The sequence below is a fragment of the Hyperolius riggenbachi genome, chromosome 8, assembly GCF_040937935.1.
Source record: "Hyperolius riggenbachi isolate aHypRig1 chromosome 8, aHypRig1.pri, whole genome shotgun sequence".
In the NCBI taxonomy this organism is placed as follows: domain Eukaryota; kingdom Metazoa; phylum Chordata; class Amphibia; order Anura; family Hyperoliidae; genus Hyperolius; species Hyperolius riggenbachi.
In genome coordinates, this window is record NC_090653.1 from 265,716,552 (window position 1) to 265,731,983 (window position 15,432).

Below are 15,432 nucleotides of genomic sequence, written 5' to 3' on the forward strand. Positions count from 1 at the left end.
TTATGAATTAATAACAGGCAATGCAACGCCTATTCTTCATTTATCTTGTTTTTAACTATTCCCCACAACACTTGTTTTAAGTGGCGAACACTAGTAGGGAAGGTCGATAAGATGTTAATTCTTGTTGAGTTGATGTACATTTAATGCAAGGGTATGCTGCTTAGAATTGGATCAATCAAAAACAGTTGTAGTTGGTTCATTTCCATGAACCAGGTACATCAACTTGTCATAGAGTATTACAATGAGTTTGGGGAATCAGTTATGATATATCATAATGATAAATCAGAAGTATTATTAAAGTAAACCTTAGAATTATTCCAAAAGCCCCAGGATTGCCCCGAGGAGGTGAGTGAAGCACTGCTTCCAGCTGAGCCCATACTCTGCAGTATATATACTGGGGAAGCAGAGCAAGAGAACGGGGGCAGGATCGGGGGGGTTGGAGATACAGGACAGGGTGGGGCTCAAGAGCGGGGAAGCACTGGACAGGGTGGGGCTCAGGAGCGGGGAAGCACTGGACAGGGTGGGGCTCAGGAGCGGGGAAGCCCTGGACAGGGTGGGGCTCAGGAGCGGGGAAGCCCTGGACATAAATAGTACACTTCAGCGCGAATTCACTTGTGTCCACCACCGAAAACACCATAAAAATAATACGCTTACCAGATTATCACAGACCTTAACTACAGGGTCTGCAATATGGCTTAATGAGGTCAGCAGCAGGTATCTTCGCAGCCGGCCTCCTCTCCAGACAAGCCGAGCAATCTAATCCTCAATTGCAGTATTTCACCAAAAAATGAGGCATGCAAAGAGACAAACGCACATCTAAGCGTATCTACAGCGATTTTAATATCTCATTTAAAAAAACATAAAAGTTTTATGAAAAAGGGGTATAAGAAATCCGATTTGGAAAGAGTGGAGAGGGAGGTTTCAGCCCTTGATAGAAACACACTGTTAGGAGAAGGAACACGAGGAATAAAAAAAGTGTTATTCTGCCCCTTTGTGACAGAATATAATGTGCAACATAAAAGCTTGGAGAAAATTTTAACCAAATATTGGCCCATATTGGGAGAGGATCCCATTTTAGGCCCGTTACTACCTAAACGACCAGAGATTATCTATAGAAGGGCTCCTACAATAAAAAGTTTAATAACAGGAAGTGCCATTGACCAACCACATTATAGAGGGTTGAGTTTTTTTTGGGGAAAAAGGTGGTGATAATCTGGTAAGCGTATTATTTTTATGGTGTTTTCGGTGGTGGACACAAGTGAATTCGCGCTGAAGTGTACTATTTATGTTAATTGAAGACGTTTTGCTGAGACGTTGGACTTTGGCTGCGATATATGTAGTGTTCCACATGTTAAGATTTGCTTGGCTGCGCTGATATTGTTTTTTTGATTATATTGTTAAGCCCTGGACAGGGTGGGGCTCTGGAGCGGGGAAGCACTGGACAGGGTGGGGCTCAGGAGCGGGGAAGCACTGGACAGGGTGGGGTTCTGGAGCGGGGAAGCCCTGGACAGGGTGGGGCTCTGGAGCGGGGAAGCCCTGGACAGGGTGGGGCTCTGGAGCGGGGAAGCCCTGGACAGGGTGGGGCTCTGGAGCGGGGAAGCCCTGGACAGGGTGGGGCTCTGGAGCGGGGAAGCCCTGGACAGGGTGGGGCTCTGGAGCGGGGAAGCCCTGGACAGGGTGGGGCTCTGGAGCGGGGAAGCCCTGGACAGGGTGGGGCTCTGGAGCGGGGAAGCCCTGGACAGGGTGGGGCTCTGGAGCGGGGAAGCCCTGGACAGGGTGGGGCTCTGGAGCGGGGAAGCCCTGGACAGGGTGGGGCTCTGGAGCGGGGAAGCCCTGGACAGGGTGGGGCTCTGGAGCGGGGAAGCACTGGATAGGGTGGGGCTCAGGAGCGGGGAAGCACTGGACAGGGTGGGGCTCAGGAGCGGGGAAGCACTGGACAGGGTGGGGCTCAGGAGCGGGGAAGCACTGGGCAGGGTACAGGTGTGCACTTTAAAGGACCACTATCACAAGATTTAAAATTCATGTTAACACTTTAACAAATACTGTAAGACGTACGTTTTTTTCGAGTAAAATGTTGTCACTTACGATAGGGGATTTTTGGGGGATTCCCAGGGTTTTCTTTATTCTCAAAAGCACCTAGTGAACGGCAGTTGCTCCATCCAACTGCCAAAGAAGGGTGCAGTGAACAGTAAAGAATAAATGCCATGCTCAGAATCCCCCATGAAGAGATGGATTAGTCCAAAACCTGTCAGTTCTCTCAGATTTTTACTACCTACTGTATGTGACAGCAACATAGGAGAAAAAAAATGTATGGCTCATTTTACTCTGGAAAAAAAGCATATTTCATGTTTACATGTATTTTTAATTTTACAATTTTTCACGATAGTGGTCCATTAAGGGCTGGTTCACACGGACATTTTGCTGGTATTAAACATAGCATTTTTAAAAGTAAGGTCTTTAGGTTTCTACTGCCCTCCTATGCAAGTGAATGGGAGTGTTTAGTACAAGCTTCTGCAGGCTTTTACGAAAGCCTGGTAGTTGATCCCAGCATCTTGTCTCAAAAGCAACATGCAGCTTCTAGAAGTCGTTTGAAAGCCAGCAAAAGCCACTGAAAGTCAATGAAAGCCCATAAACCCCCAGCTTTTCCATATACTTCCTGCATAAGCATTTGAACGAGACGCTGAGCAGAAGCCTGTGTGAAGCAGCCCTAAGGGCTACAACCCACTAGATTTTTTTTTGAGCGTTTAGGGAGGATTCACAAAGCTATCGATTACCCTAAACGCTCAGCTAATGTTAATGGATGGGCCAAATTCCACTGGAGCGATTGCCAAAATCTCTAACACAGGACATGCAGCATTTTTTGAGCGCTAGCCTTTCTGCAATGTAAAGTATATAAACGCTGCCGTAATCGCTCATGGATTACTATACAGAGCGATTTGCTAGCGTTTTTAAATTACTGCACACTGTAAAAAAATTAAAATTAATTGAAAGGACCAATCAGAATTAAAAACCCTAATCGCAAATTGCTACACAATCGCTGGCATAAAGCTGACACTTCTTAAAATCGCTACCAAAATCGCCAGAAAACGCTCATGAAATTGCTTACAAAACGCTCCTTAAAAACACTAGCGATTGCGATATCGATTTGCGCTTTAAAGTGGGTTCCAGGCCTAAGTGAAAGTTTGCTTGAATGTTCTTCATACTAATGAGAAGTATGATTCAGTTTCATGCAAGCTCCTCTGCTAAGAGCACAATGGATGTGTCAATACCAGGACTTATGTTGTAATTCTAGTTGGCTACAAAAGAATACTTTACACAATCTGTAACAACTTATTTCTAAAGAAAAGTTTCACTAAATGGTAACACACTTTGCCAAGCTAGAGTCCTTTTTATGCTATCTCCTCCACATTTACACCCTCTAATGCCTGTCTGACCCCCTCCACTACACCATTAATGCAATAGGATGTTAGAAGATTTTCTTTCTTTAAAAAAAGCCAACCTTGATTTTTGGGACAGGCAGTATCATAGTATGACTCATGCTGCTGAAGACTACCTCCCTTTGGTTCTCAGGCAGAGGCATGTTCTGGGAGGGGATGTGGCCAAGGTACCACTCACCACGCCTCCCCCATCAGGATGGCAGCATTATCAAGCTGTTGCCAAACCACCTCCCATCGGAATGAATGGAGCTATAGTATGTAGTTTATAACTTTATGTTGGATAGAGAGGGTAAGAATTAGAATATCTGTCAGGCATTTTCTGCTTTCTATGTCTCTGTTGGGAATGTATTCAGTTACTTTCGGTTTCCTGTTACGGGGAGGGGAAGTGACCAGAATCTCCTCAATGGATGCACATATAGCTATAAAAAGGTATCCCTGAGAAATAGTTAGCCAGATGTGCCCCCAATATCAGCCCCAGTACAGGTAGCTGATGTGCCCTCTGTATTAGGGCCCCCGTCCCAGTATAGGTAGCCAGATGTGGCTTTAGGATCTGGGCCCCCCTCAGCCCCAGTATAATTAGCCAGATGTGACCTCTGTGTTGGGTTCCCCCAGAATAGATAGCCAGACATGCACCCAGTATAAGCCCCGTACTAAAGATCGGCAGACATGCCTCAAGTATTAGTCCCTCCAGCGCTCTAAAGATCACCAGACATGCCTCTAGTATTAGCTCCTCCCCCGCTGTAAAGTCAACCAGATTTGCCCCCAGTATTAGCTGAGGCTGACAAGATTCCTGTGTTGACACAACTGAGAGGTCAAATTACAAAAGTAATTACTTGCAGCTGAGGGTGAATTAGACCGGCTCTTCACTCTAAACACAAAGAGGGTGGATTGATCTGTGTTTTCACTGTGTGCTGTGCATTAGTTCAGGTCCACGTTAAAGGCACATTCTACTTCTGTTTCAAAAACAGATATTTTTGCCGTGTAGTGTTACTTACAATTATATTTCTGTTTTGAATCTGTGGGAAGCCATGCATTTTCACAACTGACATCTAACTCAAACAGCTGTTCTTTGCATCCTTGGAAACATTACCATGCTGCAGGAGTAATTAGCTGGACAGAGCCAGAGCCACAATTTTTCATGTTTGGCACATGCTTCGGTCTATTGACTGACAGCTAATGTTACACTCTCATCTGCCCATTTCTGTCAGAAACACTGAGGAATCAGGACATTTTAGCCAATATGTCTCCAATAATTCTTACACAATATAAAACTGAAAACACTAAGATTTTCTAAACAACTAAAGTAGAAAATATGGCAGCCGCCATATTTACTCCCTTTAAAAAAAATGCAATTTCCCTGACCATCATGATCCTTATGGCTTCAATTAAGAGTCACACCTGGAGAAACCATGCAGCCAGTGGCCTCAAAACACCTGATGAGCAAACGCAAGTAAACTTAACTATGTATAGGGAAGGCCCTGGATCACAGAGTCTTCCTGGTCCTCTGCCAAGTTTTTGGACCCGCTAAAGTCAAATCCCATTTTGTCCCTCTTCAGGCAGCCTTTGAGAAGTACTTGCATCCCCATGCGTAGTACAGATACGCTTATCTTTGAAAGCAATCAGGCACACAAGTACTTCCAAAGGCTGCCCGAGGCGACACGAAAAGGTATCGGATTGAAGAAATTTACCAGGGCTGGAATGATGGAAAGGATAGAGGAACAGGAAGGCTCTATGTGATCAAGAGCCTTCCCTCTACATAGGTAAGTATCTAGCCTAAAGCAAGCTTCCTCACTTAAAGGAAAACTTAAGTCAACAATAAAAAATGAGATTTACTCACCTGGGGCTTCCCTCAGCCCCCAGCAGCCGATCGGTGCCCTCGCAGCCCCGCTCTGATGGTCCAGGAACCGCCGGCGAACACTTCCGGCTTGGCCGTCACTGGCCGACAGGCATGGGAACGCGCCTGCTGGGGGGCTGAGGGAAGCCCCAGGTGAGTAAATCTCATTTTTTATTGTTGACTTAAGTTTTCCTTTAACGTTCACTATAAACTGCATACACAATTACTGTTGCCCTCAAGGGATCAGGACTTAGAGGCACAGTTCTTCACAGATGCATTGATAGCATACAGGGTGTTGCTATGGAGGAGGAGGGAAGCATTGGGCACAGCAAAGTAGCTAGTTTACTTCAGGGGACCCAGTAGAAAATCTCATAGCGAAAATTAGGCAATGTGATTGGGTGGACGTCACCCTCTCAAACTGCTGGGTTTTCAATAGGTTGTGGTAAACTACGCCCACACTATTCAGCCAATCACAACGCTTCTTGCTGTAGCGGTTCCCTATGAGGTTTCCTGCTGAGTCACCTTTAGACAGCTTTACTCACTGACTAAGCATTAAAGGGGTTCTGTGGAGTCATTCCATAAACAGACACTTACGTGGGGCTTCTATCAGCCCCCTGTAGCTGTAATGTCCCGCACCGTCCTCCTCCGATCACTTGTTCCCCGCCGCCGGTTCCGATTACACGTTTAACGCGTCTGCGTAGCAGTGTGCGTGCTCCCACTCGTGTCTTCGGGAGCTTACTGCGCAGTACAAGAAAACCTCAGCCTGCGCAGTAAGCTCCCGGAGACGCGAGCGGGAGAGCGCATTATTCATCTTGTTAGACGAACAATTGCCCGGTTCTGGCGATGGGGAACGAGTGATCGGAGGACGACGGCGTGGGACATAACAGTTATAGGGGACTGATAAAAGCCCCAGGTAAGTGTCTGTTTGTGTTTATTGAATGACTCCACAGAACCCCTTTAAAGGGAATCTGAAGCGAGAAGTATATGGAGGGTGCCATATTTATCTCCTTTTAACCTCCTGAGCGTTACGCCTTCTGTTACTTTTACCTCGATTTTTAAATAAATGTGCTAAATGGCTATAAACCCTCTAGCTAGCACTAGGCTAGCTAGAAGAAGTCTCCAGCACCCTCCGATCCCCCGTTTATACATTACACAGCCTGGATCCAGCAATCGGCGCAGCCTCCCCGGACAGCTCCGGTCTTCACTATGGGGAGTATCGCAGATGACGTCATGCGCAAACCCGATTCTCCCCATAAAGAGACCAGAGCTGTGCCGGGAGGATGCACAATCGCTGGATTCGGGGATGGTGGGGGTAATGTATAAACTGGGGGATCGCAGAAAAGCGGCGGGTGCCTGACACTGGAACTAGCTAGCCTAGTGCTAGCTAAAGGATTTACAGCCATTTGGCACATTTATTTATGGGGGACTCCTGGGGCCACAGAGCAGTATGCCAGACAGTGTCGGGCATACCGCTAAGGAGGTAAAAGGGAAGGTCTGAGGAAAAAAATCCACTTACCTCAGGCTTCCTCCAGCCCCTGGCAACCGACCTGTGCCCTCACCGAAGCTCTGTTGACTCCCAGTCCCCTCCGGTGCAGAGGCCAACCTCCATCTTCTTGCGTTCCACTGTGCAGCTCATTCAGTCGCACTGACCTCATTTGGGCTGTTCTGCGCAGGTGAAGTACAGCCCGGATGACGTCAGCGCGACAGAGCTGCTCACGCAGGCGCAGTCGGCATCTTGCAGCAGAGGGGACCCCGGACCACCAGAGTGGAGCAGAGCTGTGGCGAGGGCGCAGGATGGCTGCCAGGGGCTGGAGGAAGCCCCAGGTAAGTGGATTTTTTTTATTTTCAACCTCCTCGGATGTATCCTTTAAACAATACTAGTTACCTGCCAGCCCTGCTGATTTATTTGGCATCTCTAGTGTCAGAATCACAACAGAAACAAGCATGCTGCTAATCTTGTCAGATCTGACAATGTCCGAAACACCTCATCTGCTGCATGCTTGTTCAGAATATATGGGTAAAGGTATTAGAGGCAGAGGATCAGCTTGATAGCAAGGCAACTAGTATCGCTTAAAAGGAAATAAATATGGCAGCCTCCATATCCCTCTCACTTCAGGTGTTCTTTAAGCTTACCAAGTTTGTTTAAATCTTTACAATAGTTGGGTTAAAATTTTCAGCTAGCATGAATGAAAGCTAAATATTAATGGCCACTAACAATTGTTTCAGTTTCTCAGTCTTTCTGGGTATGTGGGAACTTAATTGTTATGCCTGCTACACAGCATGCAATTTTCCATCAGGTTGAATGTATTATTTCTAACGGTCGGATGTAATTTCTACTAGTGTTTTTTATCCATTTTACAATCACTTCTATACAAAAGAATTCAGATCTATTGGATATAATTGTTTCAACCAGTCTATCTGATGGAAATTGCTTAGTAGTGTGTACCAAGTATTAGACTACTTAGCCCATCATTCTTTAAAGCTATATACACACTTCCTGTGTGAACAGGAAGCGGCAACATTTCCCTGGTACAGAGACAATAAAACCCTATATAGCTTTTTCAGTCCTTATCCACTAAGAATTGGGGTGAACTGAGTTTTATTAATAAGTGATTCAGGCAGCCTGGGTTTTCCAGATGAGGCTGCACTACAACCCCCAGCATTTTCTCTCACACCCTGGGAGTCATGGCTGTTTGAGATGTGAACTGATGCCAGAGAGACATACAGAATATGCTGAGACCTGTAGTCCCTCAGTCAGAGGCAGATATTATATGATTAGTATTATATCAGGCAGCTTGGGGTTCCCAGATGCTGCTGCACTACAACTCCCAGCACGTGTTGCTTCCCTCTGGGGGGTCGGGGTCATGCTGGGATCGATAGTGCAGCAGCAGCTGGGGAAGCTCTCTGCCTCAGCACGTGGCTACAGTCCCTCTCCTACAGGCAGTATGGGGACCCCCCTGCACCCCCTCATATGTCACCCTCAGACACCTCACATCCCTCCCCTCACCACCGGGGCTTCCCACCCCCTCTACCTGGGAATGGCTGTCACACAATGAACTGTCTGCTTCCCTCGCCGGCCGGTCCTCCATGTCTCCCGCGTCGCTCCGTATGACGTCACGAGACCGTCTCATGCCATCCACGTCACCCCCAGACAGAGGCAGAGGGGCTCCCCGGGCTGGGGGAAAGATCAGCGGCGCGCGACCAAAGTGAGGGGGCGGGGCTTCCCTGCACTGTGGGAGTGTGTGGAGGAGGGGAGTGTGAAAAGGGGTCCAGTAATTGTCGGGTACTGTAAAGAGGGGGGCTAAAATGAGAGTATGAAGGTGTGTGAGGGGGAGTATAGCTAAGCCATAGCTCCCAACTGTCCCTCTTTTGGAGGGACAGTCCCTCTTTGGGAGCCCTGTCCCTCTTTCAGGACTTTGTCTCTCTTGCTGCCTAAATATATATATTTCTCTACTAAAAAATGTTTTTGATTGACTCTAAACTGTATTCCCATCCTTTAAATTTATATCTTACTAATCTAATGTTAATACGAAGGAAAATGAAGCAGGATAGAAAGGACCAGTGTGCTTTGAATTATAAAACAACATATTTTTTCCTATGAAATCGTTATGGTATGTGCGACCAAGGTTGTGACGGGTGTGGCAGGGACGTGGCTTAAGAGTCCCTCTTTCTAATCTCAAAAAGTTGGGAGGTATGAGCAAAGCTTCAAACTAAACCTCTGTACTTATATTTTCTTAATTTTTACCTCTGATATGCAGGGCTGTTATTAGATTTGTTTTTATGAACATTTTACATTTACTATAATTATTAATTTACTTTTTAAAATTAAATTATGAAGGAAAGCCTAATGATGATTGAGAGGGCCATTCCCCCCCCCCCCCCCTTATTTCTAAAGGTTGGGAGATATGGGTACAGCAATGGGTCATCTGTTAGGGGAGGGGGTATGGAGGGTTAGGGCTATTTTCCACTGAGAGCCTTTTGCGATCCAATCGCATTCTAATCACAAAACTGTATCGGAATGTTTCCATTAACCAGCTCCTGCCATCTCTAACTTAAAAACATATCTGGCATCTGAACTTTTCTCACTCAGGACACAACTAAAATGTTAGTACATGCTCAATTCTTTTGGACTATTTGTAATATACTACTTTGTGGACTACCACCTAACAGACTAGCACCACTCCAATCTGTACTGAACGCTGGTGCTGGACTCAATCATATCTCTTCTCACTCTTCCTCTACTGCTCCTCTCTGCCAAGCTCATCATTGGCTGCCAATGAACTAGAGCGGTGTTTCAACATTTTATTGGTATGTACCCCTTTTAAAACCCTGTACTCACCAAGTACCCCTCACATATTAAACATTATCACAAGTATCCCTTGACAAATATATATTGAATCGTAGTACATGGTAATTGGATCTAAACAATTTCCAAGCATTTACTATTGCTTTTAATTAGCTAAAACACTAATTTGGTGGTGTTTAAATAAAATTAATCATTTTCTAAAACTCTACATTTGTTATTCTTGGTTAAGTATATCAAGCCCGAGTACCATCTGGAACCATCAGAAGTATCCCCTGGGGTATGCATATCACACGTTGAGAACCTAGTAACTAGAGGATCCAGTTATAACTCTTAAGGTAGCCATACACTGGTCGATTTTCCATCAGATTCGACCAACAGATAGATCCCTCTCTGATCGAATCTGATCAGAGAGGGATCGTATGGCTACCTTTACTGCAAACAGATTGTGAACCGATTTCAGCCTGAAACTGTTCACAATCTGTTGTGGTGGTGGTGCTGCTGCTGCCGCCGCTCCCACCACCCGCATACATTACCTGCTCCGCCGGCGCGAGTCCTCCCGGTCACCGCTGCTCTGTCTGCGCTCTGGTCTCCAGGTCCGGCATGCTTTGCTTCTTCCTGCCCGGCAGGAAGTTTAAGCAGTAGAGTGCCCTCTACTGTTTAAACTTCCTGCCGGGCAGGAGGAACTGAAGCATGCCGGAGACCAGCACGGACACGGAGCAGCGGTGACCGGGGGTAGTCTCGCCAGCGGAGCAGGTAATGTATTGCCGCTCTATTGCGTCGGTCGTCGGGCAATCGAGCGCCGCTAGCGACACGCTCCCTACCCGCGGGCGATCTACTGTAATTTTCCGCACGGAGCGATTGACGGGATCGGACGAAATGGATCGAAATTTGGCGTGTAGTGCGAACGATTGGCAGCAGATTCGATCCCAGTGATCGAATCTGCTGTCGAAACGGCGGCAAATCGGGCCAGTGTATGGCCAGCTTTAACTTTAACCTACAAAGCTCTCCACAATCTCTCTCCAATGTACATTTCCTCACTCATTTCTAGATACCATCCCAACCACAATCTAAGCTCTGCACATGACCTTTTTTGACTTCCTCTAGAACAGTGTTTCTCAACATTTTATTGGTATGTACCCCTTTTAAAACCCTGTACTCACCAAGTACCCCCTAGCATGCATGGTAAACATTATCACACGTACCCCTTGACAAATATATATTTAATCGTAGTACATTATAATTGGTTCTAAACCATTTCCAAGCATTTACTATTGCTTTTAATTAGCTAAAATACTAATTTGGTGCTGTTTAAATAAGATTTATCATTTTCTAAAACTCTAAATTTGTTATTTTTGGTTAAGTATATCAAGCCCGAGTACCCCCTAGAACCCTCAGAAGTACCCCCTGGGGTACGCGTACCACACGTTGAGAACCTATGCTCTAGAACAACCTCCTCGAATTCATGTAGGCAAAATTTCTCACATACCTCAACCCTTCTCTGGAATCCCCTTCCAAAACACATCCGTCAGTTGCCATCCTTTGAAATCTTTAAAGTAATCAGGCTTACCATGTCCTCTGCAGCCCCGATGCAGTTTTGGCTCCCCTGGAGAAATGGCCACCATAATATTTACATTTTAATATTTACACACAGGCGCAGTATCAGCTTCACACTCAGACTCTGGCGGAAATAGCCGGGTCCTCTCTACTGCGTAGGCACAGATGGCTCGCCCTGCACAGTAGAGCTGACCCGATCGGGCTCGGTTATTTCCGCCTGGGCCCGAAGGGGAAGCTAATACTGTGTCTGTGCATGGCTCCTAGTGTTGGGCGAACAGTGTTCGCCACTGTTCGGGTTCTGCAGAACATCACCCTGTTCGGGTGATGTTCGAGTTCGGCCGAACACCTGACGGTGCTCGGCCAAACCGTTCGGCCACATGGCCGAACTAAGAGCGCATGGCCGAACGTTCCCCGAACGTTCGGCTAGCGCTGTGATTGGCCGAACGGGTCACGTGGTTCGGGCCCGAACGCGCTCTGATTGGCCGAACGGTCACGTGGTTCGGGTAAATAAATACCCGAACCACGTCATATCTCCGCCATTTCTCTGTGGGTTTAGCTTTGGGTAGGCAGGCAGGGTAGTTCGCTCTCCAGCCACGCTAGCCAGGGTCCCCCCCAGTCATTGTGTGTCTGTGTGTCGCTGCTGGGAACAGTAGTACACCGCTCGCTCAGCCACACTATATATATAGCATTGTTTACTGCCACTGTGTACCTCGCTCAGCCACGCTATATATAGCATTGTGTTTTCTGACACTCTGTGTACACGGCTTAGCCTGGCTATATAGCATTGTGTGTACTGCCACTGTGCACCTCGCTCAGCCACGCTATATATAGCATTGTGTTTTCTGACACTCTGTGTACACGGCTTAGCCTGACTATATAGCATTGTGTGTACTGCCACTGCACCTCGCTCAGCCACGCTATATATAGCATTGTGTTTTCTGACACTCTGTGTACACGGCTTAGCCTGACTATATAGCATTGTGTGTACTGCCACTGTGCACCTCGCTCAGCCACGCTATATATAGCATTGTGTTTACTGCCACTCTGTGTACACCGCTCAGCCAGACTATATACCATTGTTTACTGACACTCTGTGTACACCGCTCAGCCAGACTATATACCATTGTTTACTGACACTCTGTGTACACCGCTCAGCCAGACTATATACCTTTGTTTACTGACACTCTGTGTACACCGCTCAGCCAGATTATATAGCATTGTTTACTGACACTCTGTGTACACCGCTCAGCCAGACTATATTGCATTGTTTACTGACACTCTGTGTACACCGCTCAGCCAGACTATATACCATTGTTTACTGACACTCTGTGTACACCGCTCAGCCAGACTATATACCATTGTTTACTGACACTCTGTGTACACCGCTCAGCCAGACTATACACCATTGTTTACTGACACTCTGTGTACACTGCTCAGCCAGACTATATACCATTGTTTACTGCCACTCTGATTCTGCTGGGAACAGTAGTACACCGCTCGCTCAGCCAGACTATATAGCATTGTGTTTACTGCCACTCTGTGTACACCGCTCAGCCACACTATATAGCATTGCGTACTCTGCCAGTCAGTGTGTATATTGCTGGGATCAGTAATACTCCACTCACCGTCAACCACTATATGAGCTCAACATGAGTTCCCCAGAGACCTCCGCTGTGAGCAGCACTCCCAACAACAGCAACAGCCAACGCCCCACGCAAGCTATAACATCCACCCCAGCAGCCAGTGGTCAGCAGCAGCCCTCCCCGGAGGAGAACGTTGTGTCCATCGGTCCGTCGCCAGAGCGATTAATGAGGGCTGCCATTGAGGAGATGATGGGGCCTGATGTGGAGGAGGAGGTCTGTCTCAGGCCAGCATCCCAAATTAATGTTGAGGACGATGAGGGGTCTGTGTCTGGGGATGTTGGGGTGGCAGAGGTGGTGGGTGGGTCAGACTCAGGAGAAGAGTTGTATGATGAGGATGATGATCGGGACCATCTGTATGTGCCTCAGAGTCCGACCCCGGAAAACATGTTGTATCGTGTGTTTAGGTACTAAAATCTGCGTTCCCTCCCAGTAGTGTTGGGCGAACAGTGTTTGCCACTGTTCGGGTTCTGCAGAACATCACCCTGTTCGGGGTGACTATATAGCAGACTATATAGCATTGTGTTTAATGCCACTCTGTGTACACGGCTCAGCCACACTATATAGTATTGTGTTTACTTCCACTCTGTGTCTGCTGGGAACAGTAGTACACCGCTCACCTGCCACTGTATAGCATTGTGCTCTGTGTCGCTGCTGACAATAGTGGTAAACCGCTCACCCACCACTGTATAGCATTTCTGTACTGCCACTGTACTGCTGCCAGTCAGCGTGTACTTTAAGGATAAGTGAAATGAGGAAGAAATCCGGTGAAAGAGGGAGGGGCAAGGGAAGAGGTGTTTCCCCTGACGGTTCACGTACAGGCCACAGGGGAGCACCCAAGAAAACCCACTCAATACCGCCCATGTTGTCCAGGACAACAACCCTCACAGATCCGAAAGAACAGGACCAGATAATTACTTGGATGACCTCTCAAGCATCCAGCAGTGGGTTAAGCAGCACCAGCACATCACGCACGAGGTCCGAGTCCTCAGCCAGTTACAAGGAGCCAGTGGGCACAAAGCTGACACAACCGGCAGCGACACCACGCACACAACTGCCAGATAACCAGACGACGTTGGAGTGAGCTGCGCAGAGGTTGTTCTGGGGAGCTCTACTCCACGGCGGCGGCCCCCCACAATGACATATGACGAGTTTGAGGAGATGGAAGAGGAGGGTATGGACAATGTGGACATAGACCCAGATTTTGTTTGTGAACGAGAACATCGCCGTCTCAGCAGCAGCACAGATGAGTGTTGAGGAACCCACTGCTGCACGAGTTCGCCTTGTGCCACAAGGTAGGCGGCGCGCAATTTCAGGCACCGCAAGCATGGAAGTTCAAGTGAGAGGCAAAAGAGGCGCAAACAGAAATCGCCAGCAAGGCAGGTGCTCCAAAGTCTGGGCTTTCTTTGAAGACTGCACTGAGGATGTTACCATGGCGATTTGCAAGGTGTGCAAGACCCGCCTGAGCAGGGGGAAAAGTATTAACAACCTCTCCACCACCAGCATGAGCCGCCACATTCTATCCAAACATCCCACTCTGTGGGCAAACGCGGCAGGACAGGGTACCACCAGCAACACTGCCTCCCTTGGGTTCACCAGACTCACCACCAGACCCGCCTCAGCAGCAGCAGTAGCCCAGCCATTGCGTGGTTCACAACATTCACAAACATCAGACGATGCTGACACTGTCACTTTCCGGACTAGTGCTCTTGAGGTCTCCCAGTGTTCATCAAACACAACAACCAACAGCCCTTCGGTGTGCAGCCCTACGGTTGAGTTGTCTGTCTCTGAGATGTTTGAGCGCAAGAGGAAATTGCCAGCAAATGACCCCCGGGCCGTGGCAGTAACAGCCAGCCAGCATAGCCAAGGTTCTGGCCTGCGAAATGCTGCCATATCGAGTGGTGGAGACAAACAGCTTCAAGGGCATGATGTCAGTGGCCATCCCACGTTATGTGGTTCCCAGCCGCTACCACTTTGCGCGCTCTGCAGTGCCTGAGTTGCATGAGCACGTGGTCAGCTAAATAACCCGAAGCTTGAAGAATGCCGTTGCCTGCAAGGTTCACCTCACCACTGACACCTGGACGAGTGCGTTCGGCCAGGGTCGATACATCTCCCTTACCGCGCACTGGGTGAACCTTGTGGAGCCTGGCAGCGATTCCTCACCTGCTACGGCGCGGGTGTTGCCCACGCCGCAAACAGCTGCACTGCCGTCCCTCCCACTGGATAACAACAGCAGCACCTACCTCTCTGACTCCTTCTCCTCCAACGCATCTCAAAGCTGTACCTCATCCGGAAACGCTAACCCAGCACCAGCAGCAGTAGGATCGTGGAAGCAGTGCAGCACAGCTGTTGGCATGCGTCAGCAAGCGTTGCTGAAGCTGATCTGCCTTGGGGATAAGCAGCACACAGGGGAGGAAATTTGGAGGGGAATAAAGGAACAGACGGATTTGTGGCTGGCACCGCTGGACCTGAAACCGGGCATGAAGCTAGACACCTGGCACGAACTGGCAATGTACGCAATAGAGGTGCTGGCTTGCCCGGCAGCCAGCGTTATGTCGGAACGCTGTTTCAGTGCTGCCGGAGGCATCGTCACAGATCGGCGTATCCGCCTCTCCACAGAAAATGCAGACCGTCTGACTCAAATTAAAATGAATCAATCCT

At 48.0% G+C, this 15,432-nt stretch overlaps 1 protein-coding gene across 1 annotated transcript in view; it reads right to left on the reverse strand.

The window, feature by feature from the left end:
* UBA1 (ubiquitin like modifier activating enzyme 1) overlaps positions 1 to 8,408 on the reverse strand; it is a 103,576-nt gene extending 95,168 nt beyond the window's left edge. The window contains exon 1 of the mRNA XM_068247998.1: positions 8,304 to 8,408. Coding sequence (XP_068104099.1) covers positions 8,304 to 8,402 — 99 coding nt within the window. The 5' untranslated portion in view covers positions 8,403 to 8,408. The remainder of the gene's footprint in view (positions 1 to 8,303) is intronic.
* Positions 8,409 to 15,432: the final 7,024 nt, after the last annotated feature.